Raw genomic sequence first — 17,063 nt, 5'->3', positions numbered from 1 at the left:
GGCAAAGCCAAGCACTGGAAATAGCTCAATGCTCTTCCTTTCTCATGGAATCTATTGCTATTACATTGCATACAGTTAATTCACAATAACCTTACAATGCAATGCTGATACAATTCTCTGTATATTCGTGTTATTGTACCCTTGAGCAAGGTACTTAACCGAAATTGCTTCAGTATATATCCAGCTGTATAAATGGATACAATGTAAAATGCTATGTAAAAGTTGTGTAAGTCGCTCTGGATAAGAGCGTCTGCTAAATGCCTGTAATGTAATGTAATGTAATATATAATTGTAGAAATATTTAGAGGGTATTTCAGGTGTCAAACAAGAAAATGGAATTTGTTTCTTCTCAACAAGAAACAAAGATTTGTGTCCAATGTTTATAGACACAACTTTGTTACCATTCTTAACGGTAGCAGTTAACCATATGATCAGGAATAATTTGTATCTGTCAAATAAATCATATGGATTTTGATATAAATTACTACACTACAAAGCAAATAGTACATTTGGTTATAGACAATTCATTGGCATGCTTTAACAGCACACCTACATTATTTGAGTTTGGCTGCATTTCCTGGCCACTACCATAGCATACACAACATAACCAGATGTTTTTTGAGGCGGTCACCCAAAATATTTAATTACACTTAATGACAGCAGAGTACAGCAGAGACATTTTATTTAAAATAAGCACCATTGAGTGTGGGAATGCGTGGGTCAATGTGGGACTTGGAAAATCAATTCACTGAAGCGATGGAGTTTACACAAAATCAGTCTCAAGCGGCTCCGCCCCCCAGCAAGCCCACCGTGCTTCGGGTCCCATTCAGAGCCAGCCATTGGAGGAGAAGTCCTGCCGCAACGCCTTAGCCTCCGCCTCAGACAGCGGCTGCAAGGGCGAGCGGCACACGCCGCCATGGAAACCAAACCACTCCATCGCCTGCTTCAGGGCGGCGACCCCAAACTTTCGGGTCACCTTGAAGGGGGGGGGACAACATTCAACATTTTCAAAATGTGTATTGTCAGGACGAGGATTAGACTCATATCCTGTGTGCTTGTTTTTGTTACACCCCAGTCCTCCAAAATGTATGCAAAGTGCCACAGTTAAGTTTTTCAAAAGTAGGAAATGCTATAACTGCAAAAGGGGTAAGGTCTAACCTACAGTATGCGTTGTGCTGTGTATGGCAACAGGAAGAGCAAAATAAAATATTTGTAACAGAATCAATTTAGAACATACAGGGGTGCTTCGACAGAGCCTCAGAATGCATATAAGAATACATTTTGTTGTTAGGGAGGGTGATTTGGTCATTGAATGATTGAGCCCATATATCAGTTGTTATCAGACAATCCCTTCAACCCCCACCGTCCAATCTAAATATCCCATCCCCACAACATCCTCCCCAAATAAATATGAGGGCCCTGGAAAGCTGCTTACCGCAGCGTTGGGTTCGATGAGCCTGTACTGAAGCGCTTTCGCTGCCTCCCATTGGCCAGACACACACAGCTCCTCGAGCTGGCACACCTGCCGCCCCAGAACGTTGGCCAGGGCACACACGCCGCCCACCGCCCCTGAAACGTGGCACACAATGGGGGTGGGGGGGGGGGAGGAAGCAGAGACAAACCTCAGTCGATTCGTCGGGCGTTGGGAAGCAATATCACAGAGCCCTCACATCAAGGGGATTTGGTATCCATGCGTCTCTACCGCGGGAAACGATTACGGTCCTGCGGTTCGCCGCGTCGGTCCTTGCACACCTAACGCTCTGCGCCACGGGTGTCCAATCTTATCCGAAAAGGGCCGGTGTGGGTGCAGGCTTCTGTCTTAGCCCAGCACTAAGATACCCGACTCTACAGATGAACTACTAATTAACTAATCATGGTCTTCAATCAAGGCCTTGATAAGCAGAATCATGTGTCGTAATGCTGGGCCAAAACAAAAACCTGCAGCCACGCCGGCCCTTTTCGGATAAGATCGGGCACCCTTGCTCTGCGCAAACGCCACCCCATGGATCTCCCCGGAGGATCTACCCTCGCTGTGATCAACTGCTTTTCATTCTGCCCTCTCCCAAAAAAACAAAAAAAAAATCCGCCTCTGTCTTCGCATTCTGAGTAACAGCCTGCATAGCCGGATTGAAAGCCATTGGGGGGGTTGTCAGAGCGGTGCCGATTGGACGATCCGCTCTCCTGCAGGTTCACAGCTCCACCCACTGCAGATCATTTACGCAGCGGTGCATTCTGCCTCGCAGAAACAGATCAGTGGAACTGTCAGGTGGGAAAAAGATGCCTTTTTTTCTGCCTATCAACATTACTATGACATAAACCGGGCATCAAATCCCCAAGTCGGCCACTGGAATCTAACAGGGAGGCAGTTCACAAGGATTTGAATATTGGGAGAGATGAGTCATGAAGCCTTTAGTAAATAGCATTTCAATAAAACCTGCACACCAGAACTCAACACGAGACGAGATGAACACGAAACCTCAGACATGTCACCAGGCAGACAGAGACACTCAGAAGCGAGAGATCCAATCAAAGAAAGCAGAATTATGGGTAAAACTCCAGGCGGGCAGACGCATGATTGTCATGAGGGGACGCTAGCTCACGTAAGCTTTTCAAATAAATGCCAAGATTCGCTCGAGGAGAACTGCCGATTCACGTCTGTCAGAGGAGGAGGAGGAGGAGGAGGAGGAGGAGGAGGAGGAAGAGGAAGAGACCGGAGTCTTACCCACGGAATACGCAGCCATGAGAAAACCCGCCGATCCCGCCAGAACCTGAAAATCCTCAGAGCTCGTTTTGTGAATAATAAGAGCTATTCTTGTGATCTGTCAAGAAGAGGAAGAAAAAAAAATAATAATCACAGCCTGCTGCTAACAGTCTGTCAAGTAACTCTCGGGGGGACTGGACTTGCAAAAAAAAAAAGAGAGAGACATGGAATTAAAAAAGGGCTTGATTAAATTACACGTGGTGTCGTTTCATACTTGCGCATGAAATGCAAAAATAATTGTTTTTTTTTCAGTTTTTTGAAAAGGCCCCTTACATCCCCGCCACTGTCCTTAAGTCCCACGATGTTGGGGTGCTGGGAGAGGGTGACCACCGCGTCCACAGGCAGGTCCAGGCCCGTGTTGCCAGGCACGCTATACAGGACCACTGGCACTGGGCTGGAGTCAGCGACCTGCGAGGGGGGGGGGAGAGGAGAGGGGGTGTCCATGATCACCTACCAACTGCATTCATGCACAGCAAGGAGCCACAGCAAGGAGCCCCAGAAACTAGGCCAAACATTTCAGAGCTCTAACCTCGAACGACAGTTAACAGATACCCAGAGTTCAGTCTCAGGACCCGCTGGTATATTGGAATTATGCAATCCAAAGTACAGCTATATTTTTCCAGTTCGACAGATGCGATAAACAATAAAACAGTAAAATTATTTTTTGGTGTGCCCTGCGATAGATTGGCAGCCTAGTCAGGTTATCGCTGTCCTTCGCCAATGTGCTGGAACAGTGCTTAGGTCCCCTGCGATGATGTAACGGGTATAGATAATGGATTGATGGATTGTGTGCAAGCAGAATCACATGTGACTGCTACCATACTACCATTGGTCAACTGCCAGTTAAGGTCCAGGCAGTAGGCCTGCACAGCAGCAGTGGGTGGCAGTTTGCTGGACTGTGACCGCACGGTCACCTTCGTGTAGTGGTGAACGAGGGCCCGGCTGTCCATCCTGCCGCGGTAAAAGCACGGGGTGACCACCAGCACGGCGTCCGCGCCAGCCCCAGCCATCTGCTCGCTCATCTGCACGGTGGCCATAGTGGCTGGAGAGGGAGGAGAGGCCCAGTGTTACAGCACGCCATCCTGATCGCTGGCCTCACACAACATACCCCACCTCTGCTGGTACCTCACACCATCCTGATCGCTGGCCTGCCCTTAGCCAGGCATACCGCACACTGCATGTCAGTTTGCTGACTGTCCCTCACCACACAGTGTTGACTCAGGCCCCCCACTCCTAAACACGGACATCAGTCATCGCTTAGCCAGCTATGTGTCTTCTCTGCAGGGGCCATAGTTGCTGATTAACCAGAGCCAGTTTAAGAGCATCTGATCGTCTGTATAATCATGTATTGTAATGTCCCTGTTACCTCAAAGCATAAGAAAGCCTTAATACCCTCGCCGAGGTAGTGTTTTTTGAGGAATGCTCAAAACACAGTGAACATACCTTCTGTGTGTTAAAGATATACCTTAGCTTCATTAAAAAAGAGAGACAAAATTGATCTTCTACCTTTGGGTACAGTACATTGTTCAAAGGTAAGAATGATGTAGCTGTGGTCCTGAAAGGCTGCATATAGCAGGGTATTCGTTATAGTCAAGACCTTATTCCCTTAAAGGAGCGAATCAATGAGTCAAGATAATGCTCTCAAGATAATGTTCTGCAGGAGTTGAGTTGAGAAATTGAAGGAGACGTGGGAAAACCTACTTAACTGCAGGCCTTTGGAACCAAAGAAGAGCAGCCCTATTCTACGTTCAGGTTATAAACAGTCTGAAGAATGATACATGTGGTACTGAAGCTGAATTAAGTGTTGAGGCTGTTGGCCAAACAGCCCGGGGCTGGTCTATCTCACACTCACACTCGCATCCTGATCCCGCCACCACCAGCTTCTCCCGGGGCAGGGCCTGCCTCACCCTGCGGACGACCTCCACCCGCTCGTCCACCGTCAGGTACGGGTACTCCCCATTGGAGCCCTGGACCACAAGGCCTGCAACGGGGGGGGGACAGGCAGAGATGTCAGCCCCACGGTGAACAGTGAAAGGAGGAGACTGGCTTCATCAAAATTCCATGAACATCTGGCCAAGTCAGAGACCAGAATGTTTTGTGACAGAATGAAGGCAGAAGAGGTAGCAGCATTATACAACCCAAGCAGGCTCAGGAAAAGAGTAATCAGGTTTTTATAAAAGTTTGTGCATAATTGAAATGTCTTAGCTTTGACAAATTAAAATATTTTAATTAACACAAGCATCATTTTTGAAAACAGTGCCGTGAAAAAACGATTTGCCCCCTTCCTGAATTCCTCTATTATTGCGTATTTGTCACACTGACTGGTTTCAGATCTTTAGACAAAATGTAATATTCGACAAAATGAACCTGAGTAAACACAAAACACATTTTTTAAATGATTTAATTAATTTAAAGAAAAGTTATCAAACACCCATATCACCCTTAGTAATTGCCCCCTTAAAGTGAAATGGTTACACCACATTCAGCAGCAATATAATATATATAATTTGATATAATTTGATATCATTCTTTCACATTGCTGTGCACACTCTTCTTTGCAGAACTACTTTAATTCGTAGAAATTGGTAGGTTTTTCAAGCATGAACTGCTCATTTCAGGTCTTGCCACAGCATTTCTGTTGGGTTCAAGTCAGGTTTTGACTAGGTCGCTCCAAAAATTAGGTTTCTTTTCAGCCATTCAGAAGTAGACCTGCTTTTTTGTTTTAGATCATTGTCTTGCTGCATAACCCAATTACGCTGCAGCTTCTGCTCACATACACATGACTAAAAATTCTCCATACCAACGTTCTGGTACAGAGCGTAATTCACGATTCCTTCAATAATGGCAAGTCATCCAGGTCCCGAGGCAGCAAAGCATCCCCACACCCTCACACCACCATCACGTTTGACTGTCAGTATGAAGTTCTTACTGTGAAAAGCTGTGTTTGCTTTACGCCAGAAATAATGGGACCCTTGTCCTCCAGAAAGTTACACTTTTGACTCATCTGTCTTGCAGAACATTATTCCAAAAGACTTGGGGATCATCCAGGTTATTTTTCACAAATGTGAGACAAGGATTTATGTGTCCCTTGGCTAGCAGTGCTTTCCGCCTCGCTACTCTCCCATGAATCCCATTTTTTCCCAGTCTCTTTCTTATTGCGGAGTCATGAACACTGACCTTAGCTGAGGCTAGAGAGGCCTATAGTTCTTTGGATGTTCTTCTGGGATATTTTGTGACTTCCTTGATGAGTTGTCCCTGCGCCCTTGAAGAAAGGTATGGCAGACTGACCACTCCTGGGAAGTTTCACCAGTAATCACCACCGTTACAAGTGTTCTCCATTTGGAGATATGGCTCTCACTGTAGTTTGGTGGAGTCCCAGAGCCTTAGAAATGGCTTTGTAACCCTTTCCAGATATATTTCAACAACTGTTTTTGGCTGGACCGCAACAGCGGGACCAGCCCTACAAACGCAAATGTCTGTGACTGATTGAGTGACTGAGTGAGTGATGAAGTTACACCATTAGTCGGCTGAGTTATGAAGTTACACTATTGGTTGGCCGGATGAAGTGTGTTATGTCCAGCCACATACTCGGCTTTGACCTGGTCTTGTTTCATTACTTCTGGAATGTCCTTTGATTGTGGCATAGTGTGCTTGTGGAAACTTTGTGGTGATTACTTCACTCTGATGGGAAGGTTCAATATGAGTGAGGTTTAGATTCAGCACGGCTGGCTGCAATCAAGCCTGGCTGTGTTCAATCAGCTGAATCTAATTATCAATTAAATGTGGTTAACTGGTTGATTGAGTAACAAAGCTATTATTTTTCATATGGGTGATAAGACTGTTTGATAACTCTTTTAATTAAATAAATGAAATAATAATCTAAAAAATATTTTGTGTTTACTCAGTTTCCCTTCGTCTAATATTACATTTTGTCTAAAGCTTCTGAAACCATTCAGTGTGGCAAATACGCAATAACAGAGGAAATCAGGAAGGGGGAAAATACTTTTTCACGCCACTGTAGACCAGAAAATAACAAAGCCAAGAATAAATTGACTGAACACCATGAGAGAAATTTAAATAAAATATTCAGAAGTGTTTATGAAACATGTTCCATGGTGACTTTAGTCAGCTTCTTTGGCAGAGCAAAGCAGGAGGGTCAAGCAAAAATCAGCTGAGCACTGCGACAGCAACAAAAACACAGATCTGACCAACCAGGAGCTATGCCTAAGCTACTCACAAGTCTTGAGCGATAGCAAACAACTCAGGCAGAAGAATAAATACATTTCACTGATTGATAAATCAAACTAAATCAAAGTGGCAAAAGGCAATCAACCACAAACTGACATTGAGAAGTTTCATCACATGTGTGTGAGGGGAAGAAAGAAATTAACACACAATTCTCACACACTGCAACTTGGTATGAATCATCCTCATCATTTATTTCACAGTACAATGTTAACAATGGCTGACCTTCATCTGAGCACATGAGAAAATAAGGAATAAAGAAAGAATGTCTATCCAACAGGGTTGGATCTGGGGGGGGGGGTATTTTTCAAGCCTGCAAAGACTGAAAGAAGAAAGAACCACAAAGTGCAGTCAAAATAATTTATATAGCCCAGCAACAATATGTGAAAAATAACAATCACTGAGATCAGAGAGAATAGTATTTCAAAGCACTGAGCAGTCCTAAACTAATTCTGAAAGGGTAGAGCTGTTCACCATATTCATTTGAATAGAACAATAATTCTATTTACCCTAAATCGTCGTGAACTAACTAATTTCTGAAAGGACTCATTGCAGGACTGTTTACATATTAATTTAAATTCAAAAATAATTCTGGGTTTTGATATGCCCCCGTAATACTTACTAATTGAACCATCATGCGTACTAGATATTATCAATGCTAGTGCTGGTCTGAGAACACACTGCACTTCAATTCACATTTAGAGAACACTGCCTTGCTTTCGAGGAAACAACGACTCTTTTAGAACCAAATTTACTATGTGCGTGAGGCTGCAGTGCTGGCTCGAACCCATTGGCCTCCTGTGCCTTTTCTATTTGGTGTGGAAGAGGGAGGGTGGGGTGGAGATGTCTCCATTTCCTAAAGTGTTGTGGTGTTTTGATTCGGCATTACATGCAATGTTAACCTGACCTTCAACTCTTCCAGACAGACACGGAGAAACTAACCCACTATCAAAGCTGTAAATATCTGAAATCATTTCGGCCCTTTTCTCCCAGGTCTTAATGGGGTCTCGAAAGTTGTAAAACTAACCATAGGGTTATTAGGCTCACACATAAAGATGCCCATGCCTTTATATCAGAGAATATACAGGCATGAGCAGTGCCCTTTTCTGTGCTAGTGAGAGCCAGTATTTCGATTAATCTAGGCCAGAAAGCCTTGAGAACCTAAGGCAGTGGTTCTCACACTCGATCCCTGAGGACCATTGCGTGTACTGGTTTTGGTTCCAACCACAACGGCAATCTCAGAATTTGGCTGTTATTTTTTCTTAATTTGCTGCTGAAGCCTGTCCCAGCGTGCACTGGGCGAGAGTCAAAAATACACGCTGGACAGGTCGCCAATCTATTCAGTCTTTACTTTGATCAGTTAAAGCATTGTTATCTCTCTTCATGCAATCATTTGCAATTTAACACAATGTGAATATGAGACTTATTCTTCATCGCTTGCATAGCTATTTCTGACATAATGTGGTTTAAGATGGTAAATGATTCCTCTGAACATGAAAAAGCATAATTAAGAAAGATAGATCTTGTTAAAATTCTGGGATTGCGACTGTGGTTGGAGTGAAAACCAGCATACACAATGGTACCCCAGGACCAAGTCTGAGAAGTACTGGCCTACACCACTGAAAGGACAGCCAAGGGTGTAATTTTACACCAACCAAACACGTAAATTACTCCATCTACTCCATCATCTGTACTATGCAATCATGGGAATTGGTCATTGGTGGATGGGGCGGAAAGAAGGAAAGAAGCCAAATGAATTTGCAGAACAGAAAATATGTATTAGCCTACCTCTGAAAGGGATTTTGGCATATTTCTCTAAATTGGCATTCAGTTTCTGGTAGTCCACCTCTTCCTTCTCAGTGAACGGCGTGGCTATAGGAGGATAGATTCCTCGAATGTCCAATCTCTGAGTCCCAGAAGCGTTAGCCTTGTTCCGCTTCCATGATGCAGCAACACTTCTTCTACACGTTATCGGACGGACATTTCTGAAGAACGCCAGCATTCTAAGGCTGTATGATTTCTTTTTAGCTACAACGGCAAAATGTGACGGTCAACTGACTAAACACAGATTTTATTGGTAATCCAGTGAAATGTCTCCCAGTTAATATACAACGCCGCTGTGTAAATATTGACTCTGCGCCGGGTGGGCAAACTTGTTCCAAAACGAAAAGTAGCAGACATGTAGTTAATTTAACTATGAACAAAATGTTACGGATATCTGACAACAGGGCACAAATTTTAATTGGCTTTGCTTTAATGCAATTATTTAATTTGCTCCGAATGTTTAAATGGTCACGATGAATCGCATAAATTTATTTCTGGATAATTCTTATAATTTGTGATATTATTTATAAAACAACCTGAACGCACCTACATAATCCAACTGATTTTGTCTATAAAAATCTTACTTTTGCTTATGCCTGCGGACACAACCGAAGTTTGGTAAAATGTTCATTAACAATGGCAGGTCTATGGCAGCCCTTTTTATCGACAATGGAAGCGGAACAGTTTTTTTCATAAACTATCACACGAATTAAACGTTTCTAAATTATTAAACAAGACTCAATTTGGATACACATTAGTAAAGGTGAAACGTCGTCTTCAAAGATTAGAAGGCACGACTGCCCTTTCCCGTGGATCAACTTGCTTTACGTGCCTCAGAATGGAAATATTAAGGGATCATCTAAAAAGTACAATCTCAAATATCAGCACCGCATGACAAAATAGCAACGATAATTACACGACAAATAGGCCTGCTTTAGAATAGATTTGAAGTGATGTCACATTTCAGTTGTGTTTATATTTATTTTGAATTCCACGAATGTATGCTGGACGCTAATTTCAACTGGATCGCAAAATCTAGAGTGAAGAGAAGCATGCTCCCTGGGACTTTCTGCCCTTGGGACATCTGTCCACCAGCAGCAACTCCCACCCACCCAAACCAGTTTTTCTTTTAAAACTGGCCGTGGTAATTTGTTTCTGTTAAAAAAATGTTTCTCTCAGAGTACGTACTTATGACATATCACAATATTGACCTGCAATCTGTGCCATTTAGCACAACTACAAAGTAATCATTTACTACAGAAGCAATGACGATACCAATCTGCAAAAAATGTTGATTTCACTGTTTAGATAACTGAATCTATTTAATTTAATAGAACAAACATTGGTGGCTTTAAATTTACATATAACATGTAAGCTTATTTTTCCTTCCATTACAGATGTACCAAGTTAAACACGCATTAATAATTACCAGATAAATGCACCTCTCCTATGCTACAAAGTGGACAACTCTTCAGCCGCATTGTCTGCATCCCATTAGTGGATGGGTCCTCATAAGAAAGTGATCAATAAGAGTGCTCTCTCCTTGGGCACTTAACATTTTCTTCTCCATTGGTAATGCCAGTATGGCGTATCCGTGGTTTAAGGGGCTCGAAACCAAGCTCTTGTAGGTTCTACTTTCTAACAGTTTTGCACACGGCTATTGGACACGTCAGCAATGTATTTAACTTCATTTGCTTTAGGAAATATCCAGCTATGTAAATTGGTCATAAAAACTGTAGTAACCCTTCTTAGTAACCCTTGCTAATGGCACTGTGCAACAACTGCACAATATAAAGCCTTTAAATATATGAAAGGTTAAAATGTCTGTTAATTAATTCTATTTTATGCAGGATGCTTCTTCACCCCCGCCCAAGCCCAAATTGATGCATTGGCTTACCAAATCTCAAGCCTTGTGACCATGTCACCAGAGGGCCCATTGTGCTTGTTTTGTCAACATGAGTCATATTTAGGCTGTATTTCTAAAAACAGCGCTTCATATTGCCCTTGAAATCTACTCTATCCGAATTTTACCAAATTGCGGAATTGAAGTTCTGCTTGCACTTTCCAGTAAACCTGATGTAGGTTTTAACATTAGTGAAAGGTAGAACAATTAACAGTACATGCTGCAAAAAAACATGTAAGTGTGACTGTCTAAGGGTTTTGTTTCCTAATATATTGTATCCTTAGGTTGCCTTAATATATATTTTAAGTCATTTTGTTCAGTCTTCATTTTTCTTTAGGGCCTATCCACTACAAGCATAATTTGTGAATTCAATCAATGGTCTGAGCAATCAATAAGTAATGTATTTTTTATATTGGCATCCAATGTAGAGCTGAACATGTCCAGTTCCCACCCTAATCAGGTTAGTTTACACATCCGTAGTTCTCCTCCAAAACACATTATGTTGCCGACTTCTTTTCACACCACATCTCACAAGCTGGCGTAGAATTGAGTCGGAGGAAGACCTTTCTATGCAACTTTGACATACAATCCATGGATGCTCAATTGGCCGGGACGGGGTCGTTAGAGAGTGGTTAAATACAGACCCCTGACTGACTGAATGCTCCCATATCTTGGGCAATGCAATTATCAATTGTGCACCATCCTATGGAGCTACTGGGCACAGTCAGCACTGGCACAGTTTGTATTCAATCCGACACCGTGAGGAAGTAGTGCAGTGCAGTTAGCAGATTACATCGTTTCCCTGATATAACAGTACATTGGTCAGCACATCAGTAGCATTGTCATTTCATTTTTGAGGAAATGGCCTATAAGATGTAATACACGGAAAAGACCACACGATTCACACTCTTTCATGCACGTACAAGCTCTCTTAAAAGAGCACCAATGGATGTTCCCTGTAAAAATAAATGAATTCACACTTTGGTATTCAGAAAATCCCAAGGGAGATTTTGGATGTTGAATATACCGCACACATACACTAAGCCACAAGGGCTGATTTCTAAATGACTGGTGCACTGAACTGCATTTTATATCTTTTTTAATGCCTTGAAAAAGAATAACATTTCCATATGGGATAACCTCAGAGGTATCGCGGGGAATAGAGGCTCAACCCTGAGACAGGGTAAATTAAGGCAAGAACAGCAACCCCAACCTAACCCCACACTGTCGCCTCTCTTCTCTGGAGGCTAGAAATAAGAACAAGTGAAGAAATGTAGATTGAGAGAATGATTAAATAAAAAAATATAACAGTTAATCTACATAATGTGGGATCTAAAAAGGGCCAAGATGATAATGTGAAGGTTATCTGCTGAGCAGGAGTGTCAGAGTCGCGCAGCGGGAGAAGCAAGCTGAGGTGGGGGTGGGGGTGGGGGGGTGGGATGGGGGATCAACAAAGCACAGTGCAGTCGCAGGAATCCTGCAGCTGGAGCCTAATTAACCTGCAAGCCTTAGCTTGCGCGCTCATCCACACAGGAAGTGGGAAGCAGTAATTCAAGGGTGCATAACTATTCAATTAAGACACAGAATACTTTATCCTCGATAAATGGCTATTAATCCTGATAATACAATAACCCCTCTCAATTGGAAACAGTTGATCCCTAAGACAGTACTGTGAGGCCACTGTGAATGAATTGCCTTTGGTAAGACATACATGCTTCAGCTGAACTATTACATTTCCAGTTTGTGCAGTCAGTACTGCTAATTAATCAGTTGCAATTGTTGAAACAGATTATGTCATTGGTAATTAGTTGCTTTATTAGTTGCTCTTTTTTGGTTAATTTATTCCAGTTTAATCAAGCATTGAACGATAAGTCAGCACAATTTATATATGTGTGATGTGTGAGGGAGAGGGGGAGAACAAGTGTCTGACAAGTGTCAATAAATATAGATCCAGCTCAGATAATGTTTTAGAATCATGCACAATATAACAGTTCGAAAGGAGTTTCTTTCAACGGGATTACCAAAAATCACAGAAAGTCACAAAAATGAAATGTGCACACCAATAACTGAAATTTCAAGCAAGAAACAATCAAGTCATCTTAAAATTCTGCTTCAGTTTGACCCAGATGTGAAGGACTCCCATCACAGACAGTTTAAATCGAGTTTCTGGTTCAAACCAATAGCCAGCACAAGCTGAGTTTCTCAGAGTATAAGCCTCAAGAGAAATTACACTGAATACCGAAACGGCATCCAATTCTTTTTGTGTTCTGTGTCACATCAAATCAATCTGTGGATCCTTAACTCTGAAGTGAAGGGAGGATTATTGTAGATTAGGAGCCATTTAGAATCAAAGAGTCTCCAGCAATTTACTCGAAGTGACCAAGAATCAGAGGATTCTGTGTCTGAGGCTGCACTCTTGTGTCTCGCTCCACCTTATCGTCCATCGTTGATTAATATATGTGGAGGTATTATTGGATCCTAGAATCTGTTTTCTGTGTAAAGCTCTGATGCAATTTCATTACAGAGGGCAGTCTGTTAAATAAAGTTTTTTTTTTAAATTGATTGACTGATGTCAGATGGAATGAAGTTTCATGGAACATAGAATACGAGGGTTGAAGACGATGTTTAACTGACAGAAAAATATGAAAAAGTACACTCACGGAAAAATTATGGAGCTGTTTTTTTATTATTATTTTTTTATTCATCCGTAGTTTTTATTACTGCACAAAGGAGTACAAACATTCTTTTCAGCTGCCAGTGTTCTCAGGATAATTTATTACACTGTCATGATAAATCATTACCCTTGTAATAACTCAGCATACATGAATAAATTGTGCTCTCTGCATGCATAAGTAAAATGTGTGTGTTGTTCAGACAACTGGGAAATCATTAGCACTTGGGTGTCTGCAGAAAGTGCACTTACGTAACACTCCCACTCTTTTTTCTAAATTTAATGTTTCAATTATTTAAAAAAAATTAAAAAAAACAGTAACCCTCCTCTCCCCTCATCCAGGTCTTGTGGCATTCACCTTGATGATGGCAATGATTTTATTGTAGCTTTGCTCTGTCTCTAGCAGCATTTGCTTACTTTATTAAATTCATATTTTGTAACTCACTTTGGCTGCAAGCATGTGCAAAATGCGTAAACTGTCATTGTACAGTAATTTGCTCCCATACACACATCACAGCCATCACCGTTGCACCATTGTGCACTATGAAGTGTGGTGCTCTTTATCTGTAATGTATTTATTTGTACATGCACACCTGTATTATTGTTGAGATATACAACGCATTGCAATATTTTTAGAAACCAACTGAGCTCCAATATTAACAGCTGGGCTACGCACAAGCGCTATGGGTTCCACTGAAGAAAGTGAATTAAAAGCTCTCCTATGGAGGCACACAAGTACTCAGCCTCTCTGTTAAAAATACCCACATTATGCATTTGTGCAAAGGCAGCAGCTTTCCTCAGTCTACTGTGTGCTACCAACTGTGAAGAGCAAGAGTCAGCGAGAGAGAGAAAATAGGAGAGGAGAATCAGAAAGAAAGACGTGAGAGGAGAGAGCGAAAGAAACATTTAAAGAGAAGTGAGGGTGAGGGGGAAAATATGGCATAATGGAGTAAATCAGTATTCAGATGGGGGGGGAGGAAAGCAGGGGGAGAGTTGCTCAAGGTTAACAGTAGTGCCTCCACAGCTTGTGGGTTGCAAACCCAACTCTGGTATCAATGCCATATCGCTGATCCTGGCCTCCAGAGAATGACGGGACCCTTTTATCCTGGCTCCATGTTACACCTCCTCTGAGGAAACAGATTACGGGAACTCAAATAGGTTTGTTTGAAAACGCAGGGTGTACCGGCGCACCAAACCTGGTTAAGTGTGAGCTTTCTGTGCGTCGTTTTGATGTACTGAACGTATAGAAGTGAGGCTTGGGTGTGTGACTGCGTGTAGATGTACTGACAATACATACGAGGTCTCTCTGTGGATACGCTGAGCATGCTGATGTGACAAAATTGTGATTCACTGAAATAATGTTGACACTCGTCCACTAGGATATTTTGTTTGGATGGCATTGTGCTGCCACCTTGTGGTAATTTCTGGAACTAATCGATTCACTTTCAATTTAAAATGAAAGTCCTTTATAAAATAAGTATCTTGAGCATAACTTGAGAAAATTGGATACCATCTGCTATGCATTGCATTCTATTTAAAATAACCATAAAGAAAGGTTCTAAATGACACATTTAACTTCAGTAGGCCCTTCAGGTCATGGAAATATATGTGTTTAAGTTTTTAAAAAATAGTGAAATGATTTATGTTTAAGTTGCTGGTTTAATTATCTTTTTTTCTTTTTTTTTTTAAACAAATTATATACAAAATCTTAATTTTATTTTAATATGGCACTCTATTCTTTAAATCATAAGCGCAATCATAAGCATTAAAAACTATGAAGGCGAAATCACAATTTGCCAGACAGATCAGTGTTTCTCAAAGCTGGTCTTGGCGACCCACTGTGTACGTTGGTGTTGTCAAAGCCAATCTCTTGATCAATCAAGGTGGTTGAAAATGTGCTTTAAGTTCCACCATAATTTTACAGTTAAGCTTATTTTAGCACAATGCAAGTTTGGCTTGTTGCCACTTGCTGTCAGTCAGCTCCATTCATTTTACACAGATGGTTTCAGGCGTCCACACTCTCAGCAAATGGGACCCAATTGATTTCACCTGTCAGTTTGTAATTGAATCAATTAAAAATGGAAACTGTCGATTTGAATTGTTTGACATGTAGCACATAATGCAGCACAGTAAATGAAAGTAGGTTGGTCTGACTTATTGTAATTCCTGGAATGTGAATTTGGGACATGTTTAGAGCATGCATAGCTATTTATAGCATAATGCGGTTTTAAGGAGGTACATCATCCTTCAATGGACATATAAAATTCTAATTAAGAACAACTAGCAGCTCATTGCAATACTGAGTTTGTTATTATGGTTGGAAAAAACCAAGCAAGCACAGTGGGTCCTCACAACTCCCCAGGACTATGGTTATGAAATGCTGTGGATAGATGGCCCTGGTCAAGTTTGTGAAACAGAGGTGGACAATGCATGGCTCAGAAAGTAAAAGTCCTGCCATGTGTTTCTTCTCCTCATGAACTCAAGCCAGCTGATTTCACTAATTAGTTCTACCTCCTAGCAGAGGAATTGTGCTAATTAGCAAATCCAGGTAAGTGGAACAAAATATTAGGGATGACTTTCTGAACCTGAATTTTCCACCTTTACAGCAATACACAATTTTACGTAAATAACCAATTCTTTTAATTTCATTATTACTTGCCAATGTGCTATGCTGTAGTACGAAGAGGATGGTGCACACTTCACATATGTTCAGATGGGACAGACATTTTGCTGTGAAAATTGAAGTTAATCTGTCTGTACCAGTATGGTTGTTAGGGAATTCAGTGAAAGCACTTTTCAAATTGTCCATAAAAATAAAGGCAAAGGTCTGATAAGAAAACTAAATGTGGTTTTAATTTCCTGCCATCATATGCTGACGTAAAGCTTCTGAACTGATGTGTCTGCTTATGAGAACGTTTGGAAAGAAAAAAAAAAGAAGAAAGAATCTAAGAGGAAAACTGGATCTGCAGTGTGTTTATGAATATTAATGCTCCACAGTAAATTTATAGACAAAACGTTTAGATGCTGAAGTTAGATATTAGTTAAAATTTTAATTCAATAGTGAACTTGCTTTAGTGCATGCACTCCATATTTTAGTAACATATAATTTACCTGTAATATTTACTTTTACTATAAAATAGGGTGAATACTGGAAATTAAAAAATGCTTAGGTAGATGTAATACAAAAGAAGCCATTTATATTGAATCCTTGAAATATCAGAAATGTAGTTTGCAGATCAAAGTGAAAATAAATCTAAACCTGAAAGTTTGTGGAAACACTGCCACCTTGTGGAATATTCCTTAGCACTTTCCATTTAGAATTTTTAGAATTGTAGCAGCAAGCAGAAATAACGATTTTAAATTTTTTAGGTTCGAAATTGCAGTATTCCAAATACCCTCAAGATTATACTGTAGCCTAACTGAGCAAGGATGGAGTGGCCTGGGGTGGTTGGGCCCAACGTGAGATCATTTCATGGGGCCTAAAATCCCATGGTAGCACCCCTGTTGACAACTGCAGTATCTAGACCATTGGTAATCAACCCTGTCCCTGGAGATATATAATCCTGTAAATTTTAATTTCTACCCTAATTGGGCACAAATTACTGCACTAATTAGCAGCTCACCAAGTTCTCTAGTTGTTGAATGAGGTGTGCTTTGTT

At 41.4% G+C, this 17,063-nt stretch overlaps 1 protein-coding gene across 1 annotated transcript; it reads right to left on the bottom strand.

Annotated features, from left to right (window-relative positions):
- Positions 1–614: 614 nt before the first annotated feature.
- Positions 615–9,663, bottom strand: hoga1 (4-hydroxy-2-oxoglutarate aldolase 1). Its single transcript, XM_064320905.1, has 7 exons — positions 8,795–9,663; positions 4,614–4,742; positions 3,676–3,803; positions 3,035–3,169; positions 2,723–2,819; positions 1,436–1,569; positions 615–976 (listed from the first exon to the last, which is right to left on the bottom strand). The coding sequence occupies exons 1-7, from the start codon at positions 9,006–9,008 to the stop codon at positions 827–829; spliced, it is 987 nt and encodes a 328-aa protein (XP_064176975.1). The 5' UTR covers positions 9,009–9,663; the 3' UTR covers positions 615–826.
- Between the last annotated feature and the right edge of the window lie 7,400 nt (positions 9,664–17,063).

Source organism: Anguilla rostrata, chromosome 2 (assembly GCF_018555375.3).
Source record: "Anguilla rostrata isolate EN2019 chromosome 2, ASM1855537v3, whole genome shotgun sequence".
NCBI lineage: Eukaryota > Metazoa > Chordata > Actinopteri > Anguilliformes > Anguillidae > Anguilla > Anguilla rostrata.
The sequence above is the reverse complement of the archived record's forward strand: the minus strand, read 5'-3'. Positions and strand labels throughout refer to the sequence as shown.